The following is a 26,009-nucleotide window of genomic DNA, read 5'->3' as shown; positions in this document are numbered from 1 at the left end:
GGGAAGACACGGGGGAGAGGGGGGAAGACACGGGGGGAGAGGGGGGAAGACACGGGGGGAGAGGGGGGAAGACACGGGGGGAGAGGGGGGAAGACACGGGGGGAGAGGGGGGAAGACACGGGGGGAGAGGGGGGAAGACACGGGGGGAGAGGGGGGAAGACACGGGGGGAGAGGGGGGAAGACACGGGGGGAGAGGGGGGAAGACACGGGGGGAGAGGGGGGAAGACACGGGGAGAGAGGGGGGAAGACACGGGGAGAGAGGGGGGAAGACACGGGGAGAGAGGGGGGAAGACACGGGGAGAGAGGGGGGAAGACACGGGGAGAGAGGGGGGAAGACACGGGGAGAGAGGGGGGAAGACACGGGGAGAGAGGGGGGAAGACACGGGGAGAGAGGGGGGAAGACACGGGGAGAGAGGGGGGAAGACACGGGGAGAGAGGGGGGAAGACACGGGGAGAGAGGGGGGAAGACACGGGGAGAGAGGGGGGAAGACACGGGGAGAGAGGGGGGAAGACACGGGGAGAGAGGGGGGAAGACACGGGGAGAGAGAGGTAGAGGCAGAGAGGGGGAGAGGTAGAGGCAGAGAGAGAGAGAGAGAGAGATAGAGAGAGGCAGAGAGGCAGAGTGGCAGAGAGAGCCAGTACTAGTTGATCTGGCAACCTTAAGTGGATAAAACCACCCAAATTAGGTATATCCCAGGCTGTTAAGTAAGGCAATGAGGAAGATAACAGCATTCTAGGTAGTAATTTTTAGATTCTCTCTGGCCACAGACATGGTACCTGTGGGCTGGCGAATGGCTAAACTGATCCATCATTATTCCATTATTGATGTGCTTATTCCCAGATCCTTGAAGATTACAGAATAGGAATAAAGGCATATGGGATACTGTTATTAGCTGAAGTATAGAACACAAGATGAGAAACGGAACATAAACAGGTCAGTCATGATCTTATTAAATGGCAGAACAGGCTTGAAGGGACAAATGGCCTACTTCTGAATAAGTTGTATGTTTGTATCTACTGTGGTGTGTGTGTCAAATGTAGAAAGATCAAGTAAAGATAGCAGATTTCTTTCAGGGATGGACATTAGTGAACCAGAAAGGTTATTATGACAATCAATTATTGTTTCATGGCCATCATTACAAGTATTCCATCCCAGAATTATTAATTGAAGTTAAAGGTCACCAATTGCCTGGGGTCTGGATTACTGAAATAGTAATTACAAAATAATTAGCCCACCGTTTTCTCATGATGCCTTTGCTATAAAATGAAGCCAAGTATCTGTCTCAGAAAGAAAAAGTGAAAACTGTTAAACCCTCTCTCAGCATTCAGTGTACAGATGTCACTACTGTGGAAGTGTACACTGAGAATGCAGCCTTGGTACACTTGTAGTTCTCTAAAAGGTTGTTGCTGTTTCACACCATTACTCAGCCTGGACATAACAGCTACGGTTGTTGTATATGTTGATTTCAGTATTCAGTGATAATTATTGAACAAAAGTTGGCATTATGACAGCACCTCTTCAAATGAAGATTTGATAGATATTTGTCTTGAAATTCATTAGGGCAAAGCTCAACATTCTCCTATTAGCGCTCATCTCTAAGTAGACATCTCAGTGCATGACTTGAAGGCATATAAAAGCAGCAAAAAGTGTCAGCTCCAAAATGCAAGTTTTACAGAAGGTTTTTGTGTTGCACTACCATAAATGACGTTACTTTTCATGTTGTCATGAAAGAGATTACAATGAGCAGCTTTGACACGAAGCCAAATTCTTTCACTTCAATAGACTACCTGTTCCCAAATAAGTGAATGCCTCAGTGAAACTGGTGAAGGACTCCTACTGCTGCCAGACTGAGATGATAGACTATATAAGTATGGTGCTCAAATACATTGTCAAATGGGAGACTAAATTTGATGCCAAAAAGTATGAAATTATCAATTCTAGAAGGGAATATAAAGGGTATGATTTTAATGAGGATACCGGAACAGAAAGACCTGGAGGCATACAATAAGTTATTGAAGGTCACGGAGCAGGTTGAAAGAGTGGATAAAAAGACATATGAGAATTCTGGGCAGAGTACAAAAACAAACAAAAAAATGTTACAAAGTACCTTATGGTTTGGCCTCAATACGAGTACCGTGTCCATGCTTTATAAAGGCAGTGAAGATTTCAGAGATGGTGTGGAACAGATCAATAAGAGTTATGCCAGCAATTAAAGTCTCTGGTTACATGGTTAATTAAAGCTGTCGGAATTGTTCTCCTTACAGCAGAGAAACTTGATCAGAGATTTGATAAAGGTGTTCAATATCATGAGGGACAAAACAAAGTATACAGAAAAGAACATGTACAATTGGAAAAAAGGTCAAGAAACAGAGGACATAAATTTAAGGTGACTGGTTAAAGAAGTCAAAGAGACATGAGAAAACTTTAGTACCTGCAACATATATTCTTGTCTAAAAGTTGAATTTTTGAGATCAAATTTTTAGATAAGAAGTAGGGGCTCAGCTTATACAAAAATAATGATTTTGAATGGCTGAAATCCAAATCAGTTTTTGGGAACTGCCCATAATGGATAGCAACTGCTGGCCATGGTTCTGAATTCAGTCGAGATTGTTGTTTCAGACTATCATTTCTAATGGTCCATATAAGAAAATGGCAATTGTGCAAAATACTCTTACGAGAATGATCTCGCCAACCCTACCTCCATTAGTAGCATTAGATATCTGAAGAATTAAGAATTTTTGAGCAAAACATCAGGGGCCAATTAATACACATGGGAAGTAATAATTGCATTGTAGTTTTATCACTGGATTAGTAATTAGATACTAAGGGTCTGTGGTCCTGGATTAAAATCCCATCATGATAAATAGTGGAATTTGAATGTTTAAAAGTATGAAATTAAAGTCTAATAGTGATCATGGAACCAGTTTATTTGTCACTAAAACCATCTGGATCAACTGCCTTTATGGAAGGAAAACTGACATTCTTATTTGGTCATTCCTTCACGGGACTCCAGACCCACAACGTTCTTACTGACTCTTAACTACCTTCTAAAACAGCCCAGCAAGCCTGACAGCTGTATCCAGCCACTAAAATGTCTCAAAAATGAATGAAACTGACAAACCACATGTACCAATTTATATGCCCAGAAACAACAATGGCAAAACCTAACAAAATGCATATCCTTACTAATATCAGGGAGCTAGTGGCAAACGTGGGAAAGCTATTTTATAGGCTGGTCAAGCAATAGCCTGAGAAAGTCACATACATGGAATCCTATCTTACATAGTGCCTAAGACAACAACATTCCTATAACTATGCCACCTGCAAGGCAGGTCCAGCAGATGTGATGGCACTGCAGTATGCAGTTGGGACGTGAGTGTCCTGGAAGTCCTCAACATTGAAGTCTTGATACCATACAGCCTCATGGCACACACACACACATCACCACTCCCGCCCACCCCCCAGCCCCCAAATATTGGAACAGCAAATATTATTCCATGCTTAACACCATTTGGAGGAAGCACTGAGGGTGGCAAGGTCATAAAATTTACTTCACTCTGGGTGGGGGACTTTAAATGTCCATCACCAAGAATGGCTTAGCAACACCACTATTAACCAAGCTGATCAAGTCTCAAAGGACACAGCTACTAGACTGGGTCTGTGGCAGGTGGTGAAGGAATCAATAAAAAGGGGAAAAAAACTCTTGCCCTCACCTTCACTGATCTGCCTGCCACAGGTGGATCTGTAGGAATCAGTAGGAGTGACCACCACACAAACCTTGTGGAGAAAAAGTCCCATCTTTTATTTTGAAGACATCCTCAACTGTGTTGTAACACAGCCATCGAGCAAAATGGAGAAGATTTCGAACATGGCTGGGCATCCATAAAGTGCTGTGGGTCATTAGCAGCATAGTTGTACTCAAACACAGTCAGCAACCTCATAACTCAGCATATCCCCAACTCTACCATTTCCATCAAGCTAGGGAATCATCCTGGTTCAATAGAGAATGGAGGAGGGCATGCCAGGAGCCCTATAAATTAGGTCTCAACCTGAAGCTACAAAACAACTATGTATGTGCCGAACAGCATAAGAAATACGTGATAAACAAAGAAATTCTAGGACCAATGTATCAGACGTATGCCTTGCAGACCCACCACATCCCATTGTCAATGGTAATAGACAATTAAATGACTTGCTGGAGAAGAAGGTTTCAAAACCCTCCATTCTGAGTGACAGGTGAATCCAGCACATCATTGCAACATGTAAGGCTGAAATATTTGCAACAATCTTCAGCTAGAAATGCAGTGGGAATGATCCAACTTGGCATTTTACTGTGCAAGTCGCCAACAGTACAGATACTTTAAGCTAATCTGATTCACTCCATGACATATCAAGAATCAGCTGAATGTACTCGACACTACAAAGGAAATGGGCTTTGACAACTTCCAGTAATTGTATTGAAGATCTCGGCTCGAGAACTGCCACATTGTAGCTAACCTGTTCCAGTTCAGCTCCAATACTAGCATCTATCCACCACTGTGGAAAATTAAACACTAAACAAAACTGGTTCTGAAGGGTCACTGGATCAAAAACATTAACACTGTGTTCTCTCCACAGATGTTCAGACCTGTTGTGGTTTTACAGCAATTTCTAATTTTGTTTAGATGTAGAAAATTATCCTGATATGTCACGTGCACTAAATGCAGGACTAATCCAAACCAGCCATTTACCGCCCACCAGTCTACTCTCAATCATCAGTCAGATTATGGAAGAGGTAACCAACAGTACTGTCCAGCAGCATTTGCTAAGCGATAATCTGCTCATTCAAATTCAGCTTGGATTCTGCTCAGGTCAGCTCCTGACCCTCATTACAACTTTGGACAAAAGATCTGAATTCTGGTGGAGAGCTGAGACTGCATGTGGCATCATGGCAATATTTGACTAAGTGCAGCATCAAGGAGCCCAAGCAAAATTACCATCAGTGGAAATCCAAGGAAAGAATTTCCATTGGATGGAGTCATATTTAATACAAGGAAAATGGTTGTGGTTGTTGGAAGTCAGTCATCTCAGCTCCAGGACACTTCCGCAGGATTTCTTCTGGGTACAGTCATATAATTAGTTCTGCTATAACGTGTGCCTCTTCAATATAAATCGATTATAACGTGATTGAATAATTTAGACCGATATTTATAGAATGCAAACTTTCCTTATCTGTATTAGCTATAACGCGATTCCAAACCTAGTGTTCTGCTGTTACATGGGATCATGTTTAAAACATGGGATCGCATGGGAATGGAACTATCATGTTACATCAGAACACTGTACATCATTAGATATTTCATAATCAAATCCTCCCATCATAAGGTTAGAAATGGAAATGTTTGCTTATGATTGCATAAAGTTCAGCATTATTCATGATTCTTCAGACACTGAACCAGACTATGTCCAAATGCAGAAAGACCTGCACAATTTACAGGTTTGAGCTGACAATTGGTGAGAATCAATGTCATAACATACATGACAAGCTATGACCATCTCCAACAACAGAGAACTTAACCATTGCCCCCTGACATTCAATAACACTACCACGAGTGTGGTGCTGGAAAAGTACAGCCAGTCAGGCAGAATCAGAGGAACAGGAGAATCAATGTTTCGGGCACAAGCCCTTCATCAGGGATTAGGCTTGAGGGCCAAGGGAACTGTGAGATAAATGGGACGGGGTGGGGCAGGTAGCTGGGAATGCAATAGGTAGATGAAGGTGGGATGAAAATGATAGGTTGGAGAAGGGAGTAGAGCAGAAATGTGGCAAGGAAGATGGACAGGTAAGACCGTTAAGAGGGTGGTGCCAACTTCAAAGGTTGGGTCTAGGATAAAGTGACAGGAGAGGAAATGGGGAAACTGGTGAAATCCACATTGATCCTGTGTGGCTGGAGGACTCTCCAGCTCTTCGGATGCTGCCTGACCGGCTGTGCTTTTCCAGCACCACACTCTCGACTCTGATCTCTAACATCTGCAGTCCTCACTTTCTCCTAAGAACATTACTGAATCTTCCAATATCAATATACTGTGGTTGTCACTTGTCACAAACAAATTCATTAGAATAAATGATTATACTACAAGAGCAGGTCAAAGGTGAGGAATTCTGCAGCAAGTAACTTTGCTCCTGACTTCTAAAAGCCTGTACACCATGAAACAGCCTAAGTCAGGAATCTGATATAATATTTCCCACTTGCCGAAACAAGTGCAGTTCCAACAAAGGCTTGACACCATCTAGGGCAAAGCAGTTTACTTGTATGTAACCATATCCTCAAATATTCATTCACTCACTCTCAATGCACAGTAGCAGCACTGTATACCATCTACAATTTGCACTGCAGAAATTCACCAAGGTCCCACAGACAGCTCTTTCTAAACCCACAAATACTACCACTCAGAAAGACAATGGCAACAGATATATAGGAGCAGCATCATCTGCAAGCTCCCCCTCCAAGATACTCACCATCGTGACTGAACTACATTGTTTGGTCAAAATTCTGGAATCCCCTCCCTGGGTACACTGGGTACACCCATGCCAAATGGACTGCAATGATTCAAGAAGCCAGCTCAACACCACCTTCTGAAGAATAGTTGGTGATGGACAATACATCCCAGCCAGCAAAGCTCACATTATCCTATTGAGTAAAATAAATATTGATAAAAAGAATCTTTCGGTCAAAAATCAGAAGCTGACCTTTACACATCATCAGCTAGTACTTTGGTATGAATGGTTCTGCTTGTGTGCGCGCAGGAGAAAGATTTAATGACGGCTTTCAAAACAAAATTGGACCGGCAGCTAAAGGACAAACAAGTTGAAGACCATCAAGGAAAGGGGAGGAGAGTGGGGACCAACAGAATTGCTCTTGCAGAGCACTTTCACGTGCTCATTTGATTCAGCCTGTGACAGTGGCAAGAAAGGATGATGGAGAAAAGAGTGGTGAGATCACAAGATTATGAGGGCAAATAAAGGCAACAACTTGGTTTTCCCAAACAAGTAAAAGGAATTGTAGGTCATCTAAGAGTGGTTGTCAAAAATAATAGAGTGGCAGTGAAGGCATCAAGAAGAGGTTGATAAGACAGAACTTGCTGTTTGTCAGTACCTGCAAATTTTGTCAGATGATGTAACCAAATGAGCATTTAGATAATGGGAAAGGAACCAAGCATAGGACTCACTGGAATTTGTCTCCATATAGAATCACCGAATAGTTAAAGTACAGAGGAGGTCACTTAGCTTCTCATGTTTGTGACAGCACCCTACAAAAGCAACTAAGCACTTCCCACCCCCCTACCTTTTCCTCATAACATTCTAATTTTTTCTGTATAGATAATTATCAAAATTTCCTTTCGAAAGCTACCATGGACAAACCTTCACCATATAGTCTAGGCAGTTAAATCCAGATGCTAATGAGTCAGTGTAAAATTACCTATTATATTTGGTTCTTTTGCCAATCACCTTAAATCTGTGCTGTCAGTACTTTATTGGTGGCTACAAGACAGGACTATCTCCCTCTCTGCGCAATCCAGATCTCTCATTACTTTCAGCACCTACATGAAGTCTCCTCTCAAATCTCCCTTATAGTGAATAGCCCCACTTTTGACAATCTACCTACACGATTGATGTTTCTCAACCACAGAACTCTAGTGTCTCATTGCCAAGACTTCACACGCTTCCTATGGCAGGGACGAGTACCAAATCGAACACAATAGTCCAGTAGAGTCTGTCACATTTCCTACAATACTTCAGTGTCTAAACTAGGAATCCTGCAGCAAATAACTCCCCTCCTGACTTCTGAAAGCTTGTCCTTAAGGCACATGTCAAGAGTTATGTCTTGGATGACAACAACAGCTCCAACAATACTCAAGAAGCTCAACGTCATTCAGGACAAAGGAGCCTACTTGATTGTTTGCGGATGTGGTACCACTCAGTTACTGCACTACCAATGCTCAGTTTCAGCAGTTTTCAGACAAATTTGTTAGAATTATTTGAGGTGGTAACAAGTAGAACAGATAAAGGGGAACACTGGATGTAATATATTTGGATTTTCAGAAGGTGTTTGACAAGGTTCCATGGGTTAGGCTATCAAATAAAATATGGTGGCCTACAGTATTGAGGGTAGTATACTGACATGGATAGGGAGGTCTAACTCATAGAAGACATATTCATTAGGACAAGAGGACCATTTCAGGATAGCAATTGCTAACTAGTGCAGTGCCATAGCGATGTGTGGTCCAGGACATAAATATTCATAATAAATATTAATGAGTTTTATGAGGGAAATGAATGTACTTTCCCAAATTTGCAGATGAGCCAAAAGATAAATAGGCAAGTAGTGAGGATGACAGAGCGATATAGCCAATTGGGTGAGTGGACAAAACCTTGGCAGATGGAGCAAATGTGGGAAAATGTCAGATTATGCACTTTTGAAGAAAGAATTGAGGAACTGATTATGATTTAAATGGGAAGGATAGAAGAAATTTGCAGCCCTGATTGGTCCCCATGCATAAATCACAAAAAGTTAAAAAAACAAGTTCAGACGGTAACTGGGAAGGCAAATGTTAAATCAGCCTTTATTTCAAAAGAATGGAATTTAAAAATGAAACTATATATGGCATCAGTTGGATTATGACTAGAATACTGTGAACAGTTTTGGTCCCCTTATCTAAACGGACTATCATTGGAGATAGTCCAGAAAAGGTTCTTCAGGTTGATCTTGGGCTTTAAATTTTCTTATAAAGAAAGATTAAGTCAGTTGGGCTACATTTTAGAGTTTAAAAAAATGACAGACAAGCTCATTTAAATATATAAAATTATTAGCGGGGTTAACAGGGCAGATGTGAGAGGTTGTCTGTCCTACTGGGAAAGTCTAGGACCAGGGAGCATAGTCCCAGAGTAAGAGGTCACCATTTAAAACAGTGATGACAAGGAATGCCCTCTGTCAAGAGGCTATGAATCTGTGGAATTCTTTACAATAGAGAGTTGTGGAAGCTGAGTCTAAGTATATTCAAGCTGAGACAGAATTTTTTAATTAGTAAAGGAATCACAGGTCATGAACATAAGTAATGAAAGTGAACTTGAGGATCATCAGATCGGTCACTCTTCCATCAAACTGAGATGCAGTCTTAATGGTTGAATGGCCTACTTCTCCTCCTATGTTTTTTGGGTCTTACGATTCACTAAGTAGTTATCTATTGTAAATTGAAATGTAGTCTCTAATAATTATTCTTTCAACATCCCTGTCCAACCAGTTGAGGGTTGCTTGGTTTATCACATTCTCATTTCTGTAAGAAAGTAAAATTTGCTAGCCCTCTCAAACCTCATGATACCTTGAAAATCATATTTAATGCTGTTACCTACTTACTATAATCCATTATTTTATGGTACCTATCCTTTGATTGTGATGCATTCCATCTTTAGCACCTTTCTAACCCTCAAGCACAGGTGAATATTGAACAGAAAAAGATTGGAATTGATTTTACTGGGATTAATGTACTCATTAAAATATCTATACTTAAGCAACCTTTATTTAATTTTCATCATATTGAACATCTTCTGCACATTACCTTCTCTGTGTTGCTCCAGACTGTGTTTTGTCTATGATAACAGGTTTTGATGGAGGCTGAAATTTTGAAGCTTTGTCATCACCTGTTGAGGAACTTAAAAGCCTTCTTGGTGAAAAGAGAAGTCCTAAAATTAAAGGAAAAGGAGTCAGACTGCAGGCATGACCTCGTAGGAAATGTCGAAATAAAAGCAAATTACTGCGGATGTTGGAATTTGAAACCAAAAGAGAAAAGGCTGGAAAATCTCAGCAGGTCTGGCAGCATCTGTAAGGAGAGAAAAGACCTGACATTTCGAGTCTAACTGACCCTTTGTCAAAGCTAAAAAAAAGGGAGAAATTTAGGGATGTATTTATACTAGGCTGAGAGAAGGTGAGTCATGGCGCCAGAAGCAAAGGTAGCAATAAAGAGGTGATAATGACAGTGCATAGAGAGATTATAGGGAGATTAGGAGCTGAAAATGACCAAGGCTGAAACCAATGTTATGGGACAAAATATGTGGGGGATGGGTGAAGCAGAGACAAAATGGAAAACAGGGGAGAAGGGTAGCAAAGGGGGAAGAGAGGAAAAAGGTGGTGAGAGAGTGGGGAGCAAGAGAGACAATCAAGAAATAAGAGGTACGCAACAGTGAAAAAAAAATTTTAAAAAAGAGAATAAATGAAATAAAATTACAGAGCAGAATGAAAGTAGAGGGGTCGAGGTGGGATAATCATCTGAAGTTGTTGAATTCAATGTTGAGACCGGCGGGCTGTAGTTCCTCCAGTTTGCGTTGAGCTTCACTGGAACATTGCAGCAGGCCAAGGGCAGACATGTGAGCATGGGACCAGGATTGTGTGTTGAAGTGGCAAGCCACGAGAAGGTCCGGGACCTGATTGCGTACAGACCGAAGGGGCTCAACAAAGCGATCACCCAACCAGCGTTTTGTCTCTCCGACATAGAGGAGACCACATTGGGAGCAACGAATGCAACAGACCAAATTGAAAGAGGTACAAGTGAAATACTGCTTAATCTGAAATGAGTGTTTGGGGCCTTGGATGGTTGGCATGGAAGAGGTAAAGGGGCTATGACTTGGTTTCATGTGATTTTTTTAAACGTTGTGACTATGAGTTCTTGCTGGATCTCATCAATGCAATGCCATCCATGCTGCTGACTTCTGCCAAAACACAACACCCTCACGAGTCTGCTTCGGGCCCACCTCATCGATGCAACTCGGTCTCATACTGTACCCAAACCTTCCTCTGCCTGTGTGAATCTGCACCTGACGCAGTTGGGAACCCAAACTCGCCATTGCTGCAGCAGCAATGAGTCGGCATTTTGATGATGCAGAAACCACTCTGAACCCAAACTTGCCTCTGCCATGAGTCCACAATACTTGGCCTACCTGCTGTCGATGCTGTAGCTGCAACTGAACTCTTCACTGACAAAGTAAATTAAAATTTAAAGAAAAATTAGAGAAGGGGGAAGGGGGGAGAAAAGCAAATAAACGAAAAGCGGACGAGCCCCAGGCTCAGAGGCCCCACTCCACCGCCATCTTACTGGAAATCTTACCAAAAATATGTCTATTCCACCTGACTCAAACCTATTTCTTCTCTTTAGAAAGGCTAAGTAAGCTTGAGAAAACTGGAAATTCCTTTACAGTTTGTTTAGGCGTTTAAAGCTAGTCAAGCTCATTCCTCTAGTTAAACATTTGGTGCATTTTGTAAAAGGAGGTCCCCAACACAACCAAGAAAAAAGATCAGCTCTCACTTGAGGATAAAAGAGGATTCGAAATGCTATCCCCGCATTGCATGTGACCTAAAATTGTTGTCAGACAAGCAGCAACAATATGCATTAAAATAAGCACCTTTATCGCAATAAAACCATCTTGAAGCATTTTCAAGGAGCACTAAGCGCTATGGACACCAATCTATAGAAGGTAACATTGGAGAGATGGAAAAAGGTTAAAGGATTAGGTTTTAAGGAGAGCATGGAAATCGACGTTTCGGGCAAAAGCCCTTCATCAGGAGTTTTGCCCGAAACGTTGATTTCGAAGCTCCTTGGATGCTGCCTGAACTGCTGTGCTCTTCCAGCACCACTAATCCAGAATCTGGTTTCCAGCATCTGCAGTCATTGTTTTTACCTTTAAGGAGAGCATTACAGAGGAAGGTCCCAGGCAAAGCAAAGCAACACAGTCAACTTAAAATTTAAACTTCTTACAGTGTACATTTGCAAAACAGGACTTTGTCAAGAGGCTAACTAGCAATTTTGATTCAATACATTACTACATATTTGGCTGCATTGGCAATCCCAATATTTAACTGGTGAAAATTTCAGCTTATTTAGTACTGGATGTTAACATGGCAGTAATAGTGAATAAATTGAAGGAGATGGGGGTGAGGTAGAATTGAGTGTCTTTATTGTATACATCAAAATATCACAGAGGACAAAATTCAGATGAGAAGTGGGAGATGGCCAAGAATAAATCAGGGCTGAATTTGTGGGTGCATGAAGAAAAACTATTGCAATTTATATTCAGATAACAATCTGATGAACAAGAATGAAAACAAATAAAAGCAGTTGGACAAAATAGAGGTGTTTGCAGTCAGGTTGGGAATGACAAGGATAGTCTAGTTTTAGATTAGATTAGATTACATTACAGTGTGGAAACAGGCCCTTCGGCCCTACAAGTCCACACCGACTTGCCAAAGCGCAACCCACCCATACCCCTATCTTTACCCCTTACCTAACACTAGGGGCAATTTAGCATGGCCAATTCACCTGACCTGCACATCTTTGGATTGTGGGAGGAAACCGGAGCACCCGGAGGAAACCCACGCAGACACGGGAAGAACGTACAAACTTCACACAATCAGTCGCCTGACGCGGGAATTGAACCCGGGTTTCCGGCGCTGTGAGGCAGCAGTGCTAACCACTGTGCCACCGTGCCGCCCACAGCCGAATTTTGTCACAGCTACATAGGATATGAATACAAGATTGAAAGAGGTTGGATGTTAGTGCATATGCTAAACATAAACCTACAACCTTGAAAAGAATAATGCTGAGGTTAGGCATGTTGATGAAAATTACAAGAACACCAAATCCCCAGACAGTGAGATAAGGGCAAAAAGAGGAGTTATTGATAGAGGCACATTGACTAGAACTCAAGAGGCAAGAGTGAAATGTAATGACATTAAAATCATTGAATCAGGTAACATAAGAGAGATGGACAATGATTTTTGTTTTAAGCCATTCATGGGACGTGAGCATCTCTAGCTAGTTAAGTACTTATTGGCTACTCCTAATTGCCCAGAGTGAAGTTAAGAGTCATATTGTTGTAGGTTTGGAGTCACATGTAGGCCAGACTAGGCAAGGATGGCATAGTTCCTTCCCTTAAGGATATTAATGAACCAGATCGGTTTTTATATGGTGACCTAATCATCATCAGGCTAGCATTTTATTCCAGATGATTACCAAATTCAAAATTCACCACATGGTGGAATTAAAACTCATGTACCCAGAACTGGATTACAAGTCCAGTGTCAATGCTACAATGCCACCACCTTCCCCAGTTGTGCCAAAGTCAATGCAAAGAAGCTGAAGCATGACAGCAGGGATGTCAGGTGGCATTACACACTGTCTCTGGATTAGTGGTGCTGGAAGAGCACAGCAGTTCAGGCAGCATCCAAGTAGCTTTGAAATCGACGCTTCGGGCAAAAGCCCTTCATCAGGAATTAAGCCTGAAGTGTGGAGAGATAAGCTTGAGGAGGGTGGCGGTGGGGAGAAAGTAGCATAGAGTACAATGGGTGAGTGGGGGAGGGTATGAAGGCATTACACTCTGTGTCAGGAGCAACAAATGAAGTAGAAAGGATAGGAAAGACTATTCCAGGATTTGGAGCCAGGGAGCCAGCGACAGTGGTCAGCGCAGTTTCAATGCCAGAAACCAAGTCGAGACCCACAGTGTTCTATGACTAAAACCAAGGACCTTGTGGAGATGATCCCGCTGCAGTACATAAACTGCCTTCAGACAATACTTACTGCTCAGAGAGGTTCAGCCAAATCCAAACACAGAGTGGAGTCGTCTAATGGGCCTCTTAACCCACACCAACAGATGTACATATACCCAGTTATTTAATTAAAAGGGAAAATAACACAGATGCTGGCAATCTGAAACAAACAGAAAACCCTGGAGAAGAGTCATTCTGAACTCGGAACATGAACTCTGTTTCGGTTTGTCACTTTCTCTCTCCCTATAATTTGGAGATGCTGGTGTTGGACTGGAGTGTTTAAAAGTTACAAATCACACAACACCAGTTAGGAGTCCAACAGGTTTATTTGGAAGCACTAGCTTTCAGAGCGGAACTCCATCAGACTATAACCTGGTACTGCATGGCCTGTCTCTCCCCATAGACGCTGCCAGGTTTCTTCAACTGTTTCTACGCTCATTTAACCTCCGTTACCAAGTTTTCAAGCCAAAACCAACGGCCACCTTCACCAACCGGTCACTTCCACCCGCAAACGGACGGGCGGGGGTATCTCTCGCGCGCTCCGGGAGCGGAGGGTCTCGCGGTTGTTTAATTCCAACTGTCATTCACTCACGTTTACTCGCTGCAGCTCGCGAACCCCGGACAATCATTTCAATAGCCGCCATCTTGCCCACAATGTTTCACTGCGCAAACTCGGAAAGCGAAGTAGAGCGCCAGCGGGAAACAGCGGACAGGGGGAAGGTAAAAAGTACCACTGAGGAAGGGAGCAAGGAGTGTGGGCACAAAGTGTGAATAGTCTTGGCCAAAATCCAATTAGTGAGATTCGGCGAAATGCAGTACACGGTCCGGGGGTAGGGGAATAAGGCACTCGAATAGAGAGTTCAGAGGTGAAGTGAAAAAGTACATTAGACGGAACGGAGCATTGAAAGAGATTGGTTGTTAATATAAAAGAGATCCAAAAAAGATATACTGAATTACTACCTGTGTACCACCTGTCTTTTCCACAGAAGATACTACCTAAGTCACAATGAAAGAGGTGATAATTGATGAACTAAAGTTTAACGAAGAGAAAATATTAGAAAGACTACTAAAAGTTGATAAATCATCAGAAGTGAGCAGAATATTTGTGAGGATGCTCGGCGAAGTAAATGTTTATTTTACTGGTCTTGCTCAATGGCATAAGAGGCTGAATACTGTAGTTTGATTATTTTCAAGGTAGAGATTATTGATAAGGGGCACAAATATGAAAGTGAGGTAACAGTCAGAGCCATGATCTTATTGAACAGTGGACCAGGCTTAAAAGGCTGAGTGGCCTAATCCTGCTCCTAATTTGTATGTTTGTATGACTGTCATGGACTATAAATGGTTTTAAAATGGACACACTTATTGCCAGATAAGTCCAAGCAATATATAGAATATATGAAAGCAGCCGCCTCAGAATTACCAGTTTAATCATGAACCATTGAAGCACAGAGGGGCATTAAGAAATTCCTATCAGTTGTTTTACTCTTCTTCAGTAGTCCTTCAGGGTTGAGGATGGAAGGGGAGGAGGTGGGAGTCTGCAGTGTTTGAATACCCCAATCATGGAGCTATAGACTCTTTTACAGGTGGTACTTGATGAGGCAGGATGGTAGGATGCTCAGGATTTTGCATGCTGTTTCCACGGCTTGCATATGGTCTACATATGCTTCACTTGGTGATGCTCAGAGTGGTTGGTGCCATCATGGATACTTCTTCAATTTTTGTGTTCTAGGACAAATGATTCCCATATGTTGTTGAAAATGTTGCATTTGTTTTGAGAGTCTTTTGAGGCTTCCCTCTGCCTTCCTGCTGATTGCAGATATTGGTTTAGAAAACTTGTATAGTGAATCTTCTGTCAGGCATGTGGACGATGTGGCCAGCCCATCACACTGTGTGACCAGTGTGCTGATATTAGTCTGGGAGAGTTTGTTCCTGTTGGTATGCTGATTCTGCTAATAGATTTGCAGGATTTTCCGCCAGGGATTTGTTTCTGATGCATACTGGAGGGTTGGGATCTCAGCTGTTCTGCAGATCCTGAGCTTTATGTTGAGTTTCAGGTTTTGATCTTTGAACACTGTTGCTCAAGCAATTAAGAAGTCTGAAGGCTGCATGAACACATTTGGGTCAATGTTAGATTTCATCATCCATGTCTGCACGCACCAAGAGAAAACTCCTGAGATATAGGAAATGATCCATATCATCTAGAGGCTTACTAGCAGTGTTGTGTGGCAGGAATGGACTGGTAGATAACCTTTGTTTTCTGGATGTTTAGTCTGAGGCCCATTGTCTTATATTGCTCACTGAATGTATTGTCAATGGTTTATAGCTTGGCCTCTGAGTATACGCATATGCGGGCATCATGTGCATATTGCAGCTCAATGACAAAAGATTTTGGTTCTGACCTGGAGGTTTCGAAGGTTGAACAGACTCCTGCTCATCTGGTAGGTTTATTTCACTCTGGTGTCAAGCTTCATGGAATTGGGATGGAGTGTTGCTGCCAGAAAGGTGGAGAAGAGTATTGGTTAGATGATGCTTGTCCCGAGTTTGCACTCATATTGGGTCTTTGGTGGATCCATCGGTGTGGATGTTGTGTGTCATTGTGAAGCAGGCATAGAATGGTGACAGATTTGTGGGTAGCCGAATTTGAGGAGAACACTTCATAATCGCTCATGGTTGACAGAGTTAAAGCCCTTAGTACCTCACTATGGACAGAATTTCAGGGTGGAGCTTTTCAGCTGTTGGGAGGAACATTCTTACAGTGACATTTTCTGTAGAACAAAGTATGGAATCCCTCTATAATTTCCACAGTTGGACCTGTGTCTTTTTGAAGATGGTCACATAGTGTTTCTGAGATCACTTGGTATGCTTCTTTCCAGATAAGGGCAGTGAGGCTATGGCTTCATTGTTGTGGTTTTGTTCGCCGAGCTGGGAATTTGTCTTGCAAACGTTTCGTTCCCTGTCTAGGTGACATCCTCAGTGCTTGGGAGCCTCCTGTGAAGCGCTTCTGTGCTGTTTCCTCCGGCATTTATAGTGGCCTGTCTCTGCCGCTTCTGGTTGTTAGCGAACAGAACCACAACAACGAGCACCCGAGCTAAAAATCTTCTCCCAAACTTTGAACACCTACGGGCGAGAGATGCTAAGACAAGCCAGGAAATGGGAATCCTGTGCCAACCGCCTAAGCGCCACATACGAACAACTCCGGTTCCTGCATGAATGCCGAAAGAATCGAATCCTTTCACCATGTGTCAGATACAGACCACCAGTCAACAATCCACAAGCCAGGGACACAGCCAGGCAGAACGGATTCAGGATGATCCAGGTAATGATTACAGACGCTCACAGCAGACTACACAAATACAGACAAGAAATTTCGCGCCAAAAATCGTTAATTTCAAAAACCACCAATCAGAAATGGACCCGGACCATAGAACAGGCCGTCACCATAGGACAGAACAGGACCACACACCGCAAAAAAACAGCACTAAAAGAAAAAATGGCCAAACTAACACACAAAGAGGAGGACACCACAACACACACCTGGGTTAAAAACCTCTCCCACAGACGCTCACAGACACGGAAAGAACAATATTGGCCAAGGGACTCAACTACAATCACAGGGACGCCAAGACAGCAAACTTCCTAGCAGCACTAGAATGCACACTCAGGAACAATGGACTGACAGAAGAGACACAACAAACAGTGAGACAAAGTATCGTACCGCTGATAACAAGAAAAAGACAAACACATAACCTCAACACCAAGGAGAGGGAAGCACTAAAATCACTAAGAAACGATAAGAACATAATCATACTACCAACAGACAAAGGCAGAATGACGGTCATCCTGGACAAAGCAGAGTACATGCAAAAAGCACAACAACTACTTGCAGATACCAACACCTACCAAAAGAGGGAGTTTGACCCCACCCCACAGCTCACCAATAGGATAAACAACACACTGAGGAATCTACAAAAAAACGGACAGATAACCAGGTCTGACCTACAAAGAATGAAACCTAAAAGCAACAACACCCCCAGATTCTATGGACTACCCAAATTGCACAAACCAGACATCCCACTCAGATCCATAGTATCATTACCAGGGACACCATCACACAAACTGGCCAAAGAACTACAGCAGAAACTGAAACACCTGATCAGCGGATCCAGCCAATCTATACAATCGACACAGGAATTCTTGGACATCATCAGAAATACACACATAGACAAGGAAGAAACTATAGTCTCATTCGATGTAACGGCACTGTTCACCTCCATCGACAAAACCCTAGCCAAAGAAACAATAACCAACCTGCTGGACAGACATAACAGACAACAGGACGTTGAACCTATCAACAAAGACGGCATACTTAAACTACTGGACTTGTGCCTCACAACACACTTCACATTCAACAACCAAATATACGAACAAATCAATGGAATACCCATGGGCTCACCGATCTCTGGACTCATAGCAGAAGCAGTAATGCAAAGGTTAGAACAAACAGTCTTACCACAAATTCAACCCAAATGCTGGGTCAGATACGTGGATGACACCTTTGTAATAATTAAAAACACAGAAATAGAGAACACACACCAGATCATCAAAGCCACACTCACAGGAATCTGATTCACTAGAGAGGAAGAAAAGGACAACCAACTCCCATTCCTAGACGTGATGGTACAGAGAACACCGAACGGAGAATTCACCACAAAGGTTTACAGGAAAGCCACACACACAGACCAAGTCCTAAACTATGAAAGCAACCACCCCAACACACACAAACGAAGTTGCATCAGGACACTATTCAAAAGGGCCACAACACACTGCAGCACACCAGAACTGCAAAAAGAGGAAGAGGAACACCTATACAAGGTATTCACCAAAAACGGATACCCTCGCAATTTCATCAACAGATGCCTAAGGGAGAGATAACGGAACGAGGACATGCTGCAACCCAAAGGACTAGCCACACTACCATACATCAGGAGCATTTCTGAACTGACAGCCAGACTACTGCGACCACTAGGACTCATAACAGCACACAAACCAACAGCCATGCTCGGACAACAACTCACCAGAACGAAGGACCCGATACCCAACATGAGCAAAACTAATGTAGTGTACAAAATTCCATGCAAGGACTGCACAAAACACTACATCGACAAACAGGAAGACAGTTAACGATCCGTATACATGAACACCAACTAGCCACAAAACGACATGACCAGCTATCCTTAGTAGCCACACACACACAGACGACAAGCAACATGAATTCGACTGGGACAACACTACCATTATAGGGCAAGCCAAACAGAGAACAGCCAGGGAATTCCTAGAGGCATGGCACTCATCCACAGACTCTATCAACAAACACATCGACCTGGCCCCAATATACCGGCCACTACAGCAGACAGCTCGAACTGACAACCGGAAGCGGCAGAGACAGGCCACTATAAATGCCGGAGGAAACAGCACAGAAGCGCTTCACAGGAGGCTCCCAAGCACTGAGGATGTCACCTAGACAGGGGATGAAACGTTTGCAAGACAAATTCCCAGCTCGGCGAACAGAACTACCACAACGAGCACCCGAGCTACAAATCTTCTCCCAAACTATGGCTTCATGTAATGGGTGCTTGTTTGCTGTATTATAGTACTTTAGCCAGTTCCATCTGTACCAAAGACCTTGTTTTTCTGCCAGCTATCAGGTGTTTTTTTCAACTTCATGGTGGCTTAGAAATGCACCGAGATGGTGCTAGGTACTATGATGTGCGATGCTGTCACGGATACTTGCATCATAGGTTGCATTTTGGTTAAGGAGATCCTTGAAGTCCTCTCTCCACCGGGCCTTGATTGTCTCATGTTCTTTGAAGAGAGATCCTCTTTTTTTTGGCTCTCGGTAGAGTAGGTCCAAAGCGTGACTTTAACTTTCAGGTTGATTGAGTTAACCTAATTGGAAAGGATAACTATGAATACTGTGCATTAGGGATAGTTTCCTAGAACAATATGCCATGGAGCTAACCAGGCAGCAAGCTGTCTTCGATCTGCTAATGGTTGATGAGACATGTTTAATAAATGACCTCAGTGTAAAAGATCCCCGAGGACACAGTGATTATAACACAATGGAATTTAATATTCAGTTCGCGAGCAAGAAACTTGGTCAGAAACAACTGTGTTTAACTTAAGCAAAAGGAATTAGAATGTAATGATTGTAGAGTTAGCTAAAATGAATTGGGCAGATAGTTTGCAGGAATAACAGTAAGCAAGCATTGGCAGACTTTAAGGAGGTAATTCATGACTTTTCGCAAAAATGCTTCCTAAGAAGGAGGAAAGATTCTAACAGAGGAATAAACTAACCAATGTGTACCAAGGAAGTCAATGAGCATATTAACTTGAAATTAAAAGCATAAAAGGAGTCGAAGTCACTTCCGGACCCCAAGACTGGGTTACATTCAGAGTCCTGCAAAGGAGGACCAAAAAAGGTAATAAAGACAGAGAAAATAAACTGAGGGTAAACTGGTGAGGAGTATAAAACTAAGAATAAGCTTATTTAAATATATAAAAAGGAAGAAAGAGATAAAAGTGAATTTAGGCCCCTTAGAAAATGAGTCAGGGGAGATAGTTTTGGGAAACAAGGAAATGACGAAGGAGTTAAACATATTTGCATCAGTCTCTATACTCGCAGATATTTTGAGCAATCCATTTCCACTGGCAGATACTTTGAGCATCTCATTTCCACTAAAGAATGTGGGAGAGGAATTAAGTATCATCACCATAACTAAAGAAGTAGTATTAGACAAACTAATGAGGCTAATGGGAGCTAATTTCCCTGGTCCTGATGGCTTACATTCTGGGATCCTAAAAGAGGTATCTACAGAGATAGTGGATGCATTAGTTTAGTTTTCCAAAAATCAGTAGATCCTGGACAATTACCAAGTGGAGTGGTAATGTGAGACCTCTATTCAAAAAGGTACAAAGACAAAAAGCACGTAATGATAGACTGATTAGTCTAACATCTATTGTTAGAAAATAATTGAAATCTGTTAATAAGGAATTAATAGCAGAGTATTTGGAAAATTACGATCTAATCAAGTGGAGGTCACATGGCTTCATGAAAGGCAAATCATGTCTGAATAATTTATTCAAGTTATTCAGGGAAGTCTCAACCAGAGTAAGTAAGGGGGAACCAGTAGACGTGTTGTATTTGGATTTCCTGGAGGTGTTGGACAAGATATTTCACAAAAGGTTATGTCTAAGGGAAGACTTTGTGATGTTGGAGGTAGCACAATGTCATGAATAGAGAATCGACTAATGGACAGGAAACAACGTGTGAGGATAAAGAGCTCTTTTTCAAGTTGGTGACCCTTGACCAGTGGGGTTCCACAGGGATCAGTACTGTGGCCGTAACTGTTTATAATATATATTAATGATTTAGAGGTAGGAAGTAAATGTACTTTCAGATGACACAAAACAGTTGAAAAGTTGTGAGTGGGATTAAAACTGTTTCCAGAGAGATGTTTACAGAGGAATCTCAATTATCCGAATGAGATGGGCGTGCACTATTTCGTTCAGATAATTGATCATTCGGTTAATTGATTCAGTGATTCTCCTCTGGGGCTCGGCGTTTTCTGAAGTTTCCTTTCTCCTCGCTCTGCCTGCCTTGCTCCCTCTCTCTGTCTCAGGGTTTGATTAGATTAGATTACTTACAGTGTGGAAACAGGCCCTTCGGCCCAACAAGTCCACACTGACCCGCCGAAGCGCAACCCACCCAGATCCATTCCCCTACATATACCCCTTCGCCTAACATTAAGGGCAATTTAGCAGGGACAGTTTACCTAACCTGCACATTTTTGGACTGTGGGGGGAAACCGGAGCACCCGGAGGAAACCCACGCGACAATGGGAGAATGTGCAAACTCCACACAGTCACCTGAGGTGGGAATTGAACCCTGGTCTCTGGCGCTGTGAGGCAACAGTACTAACCACTGAGCCACCATGACGCCCTGTTTCTGAGCAGAGGGGCACTTGTATGTAAGGGACCTGCAGCTTTGCTAAAGCCTCCCGCACTCACCTCCACCCCTATCAGTTCAACGGGATTGACACAGCGAGCATTTGCTAAGTCTTCCCCATTCAGGAGACTAGGCAGCAGCACACCATGTGCAATTCCCCGCTCCCCTGTCCGCCCCCATCCTGCCCCTGTCGGACCCCCCTACACTGTCCGAACCCATCTCCCCGTCTGCCCCTAACCTCGCGCCCTATCTGATCCAACCTCGACCCCCATCTACCCCCACTCTCCGTCTGCCCCCCCCCATGCCCTCTGTCCATCCCCCTTCTGCCCTGACCGCCTGCCCCCCCCAAGACTGACTCAGCCGCCCTGCTTACCCACCCTACCGCGCCCCCCCCCCCGCTTACCCACCCTACCGCTCCCCCTCCCCCCCCCCGTCCATGCCCCTGCCCTCGAGTCCAACTCAGCCCCCCCCGTGTTGTGTGATTTGTAACTTTGTACACACCGATAACTTTTGACTCCAACTTTTTGACAGGTTCCACCTTTGCAGTGTACAGGACAATTTGTAGAGATTATCTGGGGAATGGGGGTTTCGGGTACGCCCCTGTGTAGAACTCCAGGGAAAGTGTGGAGAGCGAGAGAGCGAGAGCAAGAGCGAGGTCAGACATTTGGAGACGGTGCCTGGGCTTCCATAGATGTCCAGGACTGTTCTTAGCAGCAGTTCATTAAGCTGAGTTCATTTTTAATCATTGTAAACAAAAGACGCGATCGGTGTTGAAACACCTCTTTGATGTTATGTTTCTATTGGGACCTTGAGATCTTCTTTGGATAATCCGAAATTCGGATAATTCATATTCAGAGAATCGAGGTTCCTCTGTAAGTGGGCAAAAAGTTGGCAAATGAAGAATAATGTTTGTGATATACATAAATGATCTGGAGGAAGGTGTGGATAATCTGATTAACTTGCAGATGACACGAAGAAGGGTGGATTAGCGGATAGTGAAGGGGACTGTCAGAGAATGTAGCAGAATATAGATCGATTGGAGAGTTGGGCAGAGAATTAGCAGATGAAGTTCTATCCGGGCAAATGCAAGGTGATGTATTTTGGAAGATTCAACTCGAGTGAACTATACGTCAAATGGAAAAGCCCTGGGTAAAATTGATGTACAGAGATATCTGGGTGTTCAGGACCATTGTACCCTGAAAGTGGCAACACAGGGCGATAGAGGGATCTAGAAGGCATATGGAATGCTTTCCTTTATTGTATGGTATATTTAGTTCAAGGGTTGGCAGGTCATGTTACAGTTGTATTGGATTTTAGTTCAGCCACATTTGGAATACTGCGTACAGTTCTGGTCCTCACATTACCAAAAGGATGTAGATGCTTAAGAGAGTGTGCAGAGGAGGTTCACCAGGATATTGCCTGGTATGGAGAGTGCTAGCTATTAAGAGAGGTTGAATAGATTAGGATTATTTTCATTAGAAAAACAGAGGTTGAGAAAGGATTGAGTTCTACAAAATCATGAGAGGTATAGACAGGGTGGATAACAAGAAGCTTTTCTCCATAGTGGGGGGCCTCAATTATGAGGGGTCACGAGTTTAAGGTGAGAGGGGAAAAGTTTAAGGAAGATATATTGAAAGTTCTTTTCGCAAAGGATGGTGGGTGCCTGGAATGCATTTCCAATGGAGGTGGTCGAGGCAGGCCTGATAGGGTCATTTAAGATGTATTGAGACAGATCCATGAATGGGCAGGGAGCAGAGGAACACAGATCCTTAGAAAATAGACAACAGGTTTACATAGAGGATCTGGATTGGCGCAGGCTTGGTGGGCCAAAGGGCCTATTCTTGTGCTATAATTTTCTTTGTTCTTTGTTATTCATTTTGGGAGAGAGAACAAAAGAACCGAGTAATATTCAAATGGAGAAAAACTACTTAAAGCTGTAACATAAAGTAACTTGGGGTCCTTGTGCACATAGAAAGCACACAGTTGCTGCAAGTAATTAGGAAAGTTAATGGAATGTTGGCCCTTATTTCAAGGGTGTTGGAGTGTAAAAGTAGGGAAGTTTTATTGCAACTGTATTAGGTTCTGGTGAGACCACATCTGGAATTCTGTGAACAGTTTTGGCCCCCTTATTTAAGGAACAATATAATTTCATTGGAAGCCGTTCAGAAAGGTTCACTTGGATGATCCCTGGTACAGAGGGATTATCTTCTGAGCAAAGGCTAAACAGGTTGGAATTGTATACACTGGAATTTTGAAGTACAAGAGTTGATCTCTTTGATTAGTGTAGGAATCTTAAGGGGCCTGACAGCATAAATATAGAGAGGATGTTTTTCCTCTAGGACCAGAGGGCATTCTCTGGGGTATATATAATTGAATAAAGGAGATCAGGTGGAATTTCTTTTCTCAGAGGGTTGAGTGTTTGTGGAATTCCTTGCCACAGAGAGCTGTGGGGCTTGTGTATATCTAAGGCTGAGATAAATAGTTTCTTGATCGTTAGGAGAAATCAAGAATTATGAGGAAAGGGCAGGAAAGTGCTTGTGAGGAATTTTATATCAGTCCATAACCCTGTTGAATGGTGGAGTAGGCTTAAGGGGCTGAATGACCTACTCCTGTTCTTATGGTGTTATGTTTTCATAACACTGCTTAGTGCATGGCTTGTCTCCACCTCATCTGTCAGACTCCTGGCCTCAAGCAACTTCATTCTGTGAACCATATTCTGAGGCTATCCTCCCTCCTTCGATTGGTTCAGCAACATAGGTGGGGTCATCTGTGTCCTGCCACTTGATGACTCTTTGGGGTTCAGGGTACCACGTATCTGGTATCATCTTCTGACCCCTGATATTCTGATTTCAGACGAATGTCTTTTTGCTGATTGGAAGGTTAACCTTGTGACAGGCCAGTTTTCTTTTCTCAGCACTTCTCTTGCAGTCCTCATGAATTGTATCACAAATGCCTGGTTTCGCAGGTCCAATGTTTGGCTGTCAAGTCATTGATGACAACTGGTTCCAAAGACTTCTCCATGCACTCCTAGGCTAATTCCCAGTGATGGGCTAGGATCCTGTGTAAGAAATCTTTACTGGACATTCATCTGCAGTCAAAATCCTGTGTTTTACCAGGTCACAATATGCTATGTCATTATTATTTTTGCTGAAAGTTGTCCCATACCTAGTGACAGTAGAAACAAGCTGCCTCCTCTGGGTTTCTTCTAACTTGCCAATGACTTCCTTTGAAATGATGTTTGGAATGTCTTCTGTAGTCAGTCCACAGTACCTGACATTGGCAGATTTAAGGATACCGAAAGGCGTTCTTGGTTTGAGGTACACATCTTCATTGCTCAAATTGGCAAACTGCATGGATATCTTATTTTCTGTCTCAGTGACAAGAGTAGCTTCAAGAATTACACCAAATAGGAGCTGTGCTACGTGAAAACCCAAAGGACTATCTGAAGAATGGGCATGGACCCAAAATGTTAACTCTGATTTCTCTTCACAGAAGCTGCCAGACCTGCTGAGGTTTTCCAGCAATTTCTGTTTTTGTCTCTGTTACATGAGACAGGTAAGCAGCGCCTCATGTTGACTATTTGGTGATGGCTGGCAAGAGCCTTCAAGAACAGTGATGATGCAGGCAGGTAAGAAAAGTCTGATTCCCTGCTTTAGATAGCACTTGTACAGGTTGATACACTTCAGCATGTTGACTGATGGAGTAACCTGCTAAACTCATAGTGTGTGATCATATGCACCATATATGTTTTTCAAGGACACTCCGATATCTCTTAATGAATTTGACCCCACCATCATTATTCTTTACTTTCTTCCACTGGAGTTTCCGTTGGGTCATAAACTACCAGAAACTGGAATCACATGTTACTATGAATGTGATTGCGTACTGGAAAGAAGAGCTTGATGTAGCTATGATAGCAGATGTGAGACAGAGATCTGGTGAGGGAAGAAACATCAATCAGCCCATACTTCTCAGTCAGATGCTCATAGAAAATCTAGTGAGTAACAGTTGGCACCTTGGCTCCTGTATCAGTTAGGCATGTCACTTCTAACTTGCCAAATTCCATGCTCATTGGTGGGCAAGACCCTATTTATATACGTAAGATTGATCATCTTCCTGAATGACCCTCACCCCTGCCTGGCTCTTAATGGCAGCCCCAACTAGTTTAACACCTGATATGAAACAAAGACTATTGCACTGCATAGTGTTTGTGCGCTAGACAACAGTGGTTGAGGGTAGTCTCATTTAAAATACCCGACTCTGGCACAATTCCATTATCTCTTTAAAGTATCCCTTGGGCAGGATACATTGTGAAGCATACTGTAGAGTTAGGACAGCAAGGACCGACTTGTAATTGTTGTTTAGCAATCTGTACTATTGCCTCTTCAGCCTGAGGTCTACATTCTCTTGCATCAACAATCACCTC

The 26,009-nt window shown here is 43.0% G+C and overlaps 2 protein-coding genes across 2 annotated transcripts in view; one reads left to right on the top strand and one right to left on the bottom strand.

Annotated features, from left to right (window-relative positions):
* mrpl19 (mitochondrial ribosomal protein L19) overlaps positions 1-14,277 on the bottom strand; it is a 29,060-nt gene extending 14,783 nt beyond the window's left edge. The window contains exons 1-2 of the mRNA XM_072556734.1: positions 14,168-14,277; positions 9,599-9,722 (exon numbers count right to left, since the gene is read on the bottom strand). Of these exons, the coding sequence (XP_072412835.1) occupies positions 9,599-9,722; positions 14,168-14,219 (176 nt within the window). The 5' untranslated portion in view covers positions 14,220-14,277. The remainder of the gene's footprint in view (positions 1-9,598; positions 9,723-14,167) is intronic.
* Positions 14,272-26,009, top strand: part of LOC140463037 (protein eva-1 homolog A-like) — a 387,899-nt gene continuing 376,161 nt past the window's right edge. The window contains exon 1 of the mRNA XM_072556670.1: positions 14,272-14,295. The gene's annotated coding sequence lies outside the window, so the exon portion shown is untranslated. The remainder of the gene's footprint in view (positions 14,296-26,009) is intronic.

Source organism: Chiloscyllium punctatum, chromosome 3 (genome assembly GCF_047496795.1).
Source record: "Chiloscyllium punctatum isolate Juve2018m chromosome 3, sChiPun1.3, whole genome shotgun sequence".
In the NCBI taxonomy this organism is placed as follows: domain Eukaryota; kingdom Metazoa; phylum Chordata; class Chondrichthyes; order Orectolobiformes; family Hemiscylliidae; genus Chiloscyllium; species Chiloscyllium punctatum.
The sequence above is the reverse complement of the archived record's forward strand: the minus strand, read 5'-3'. Positions and strand labels throughout refer to the sequence as shown.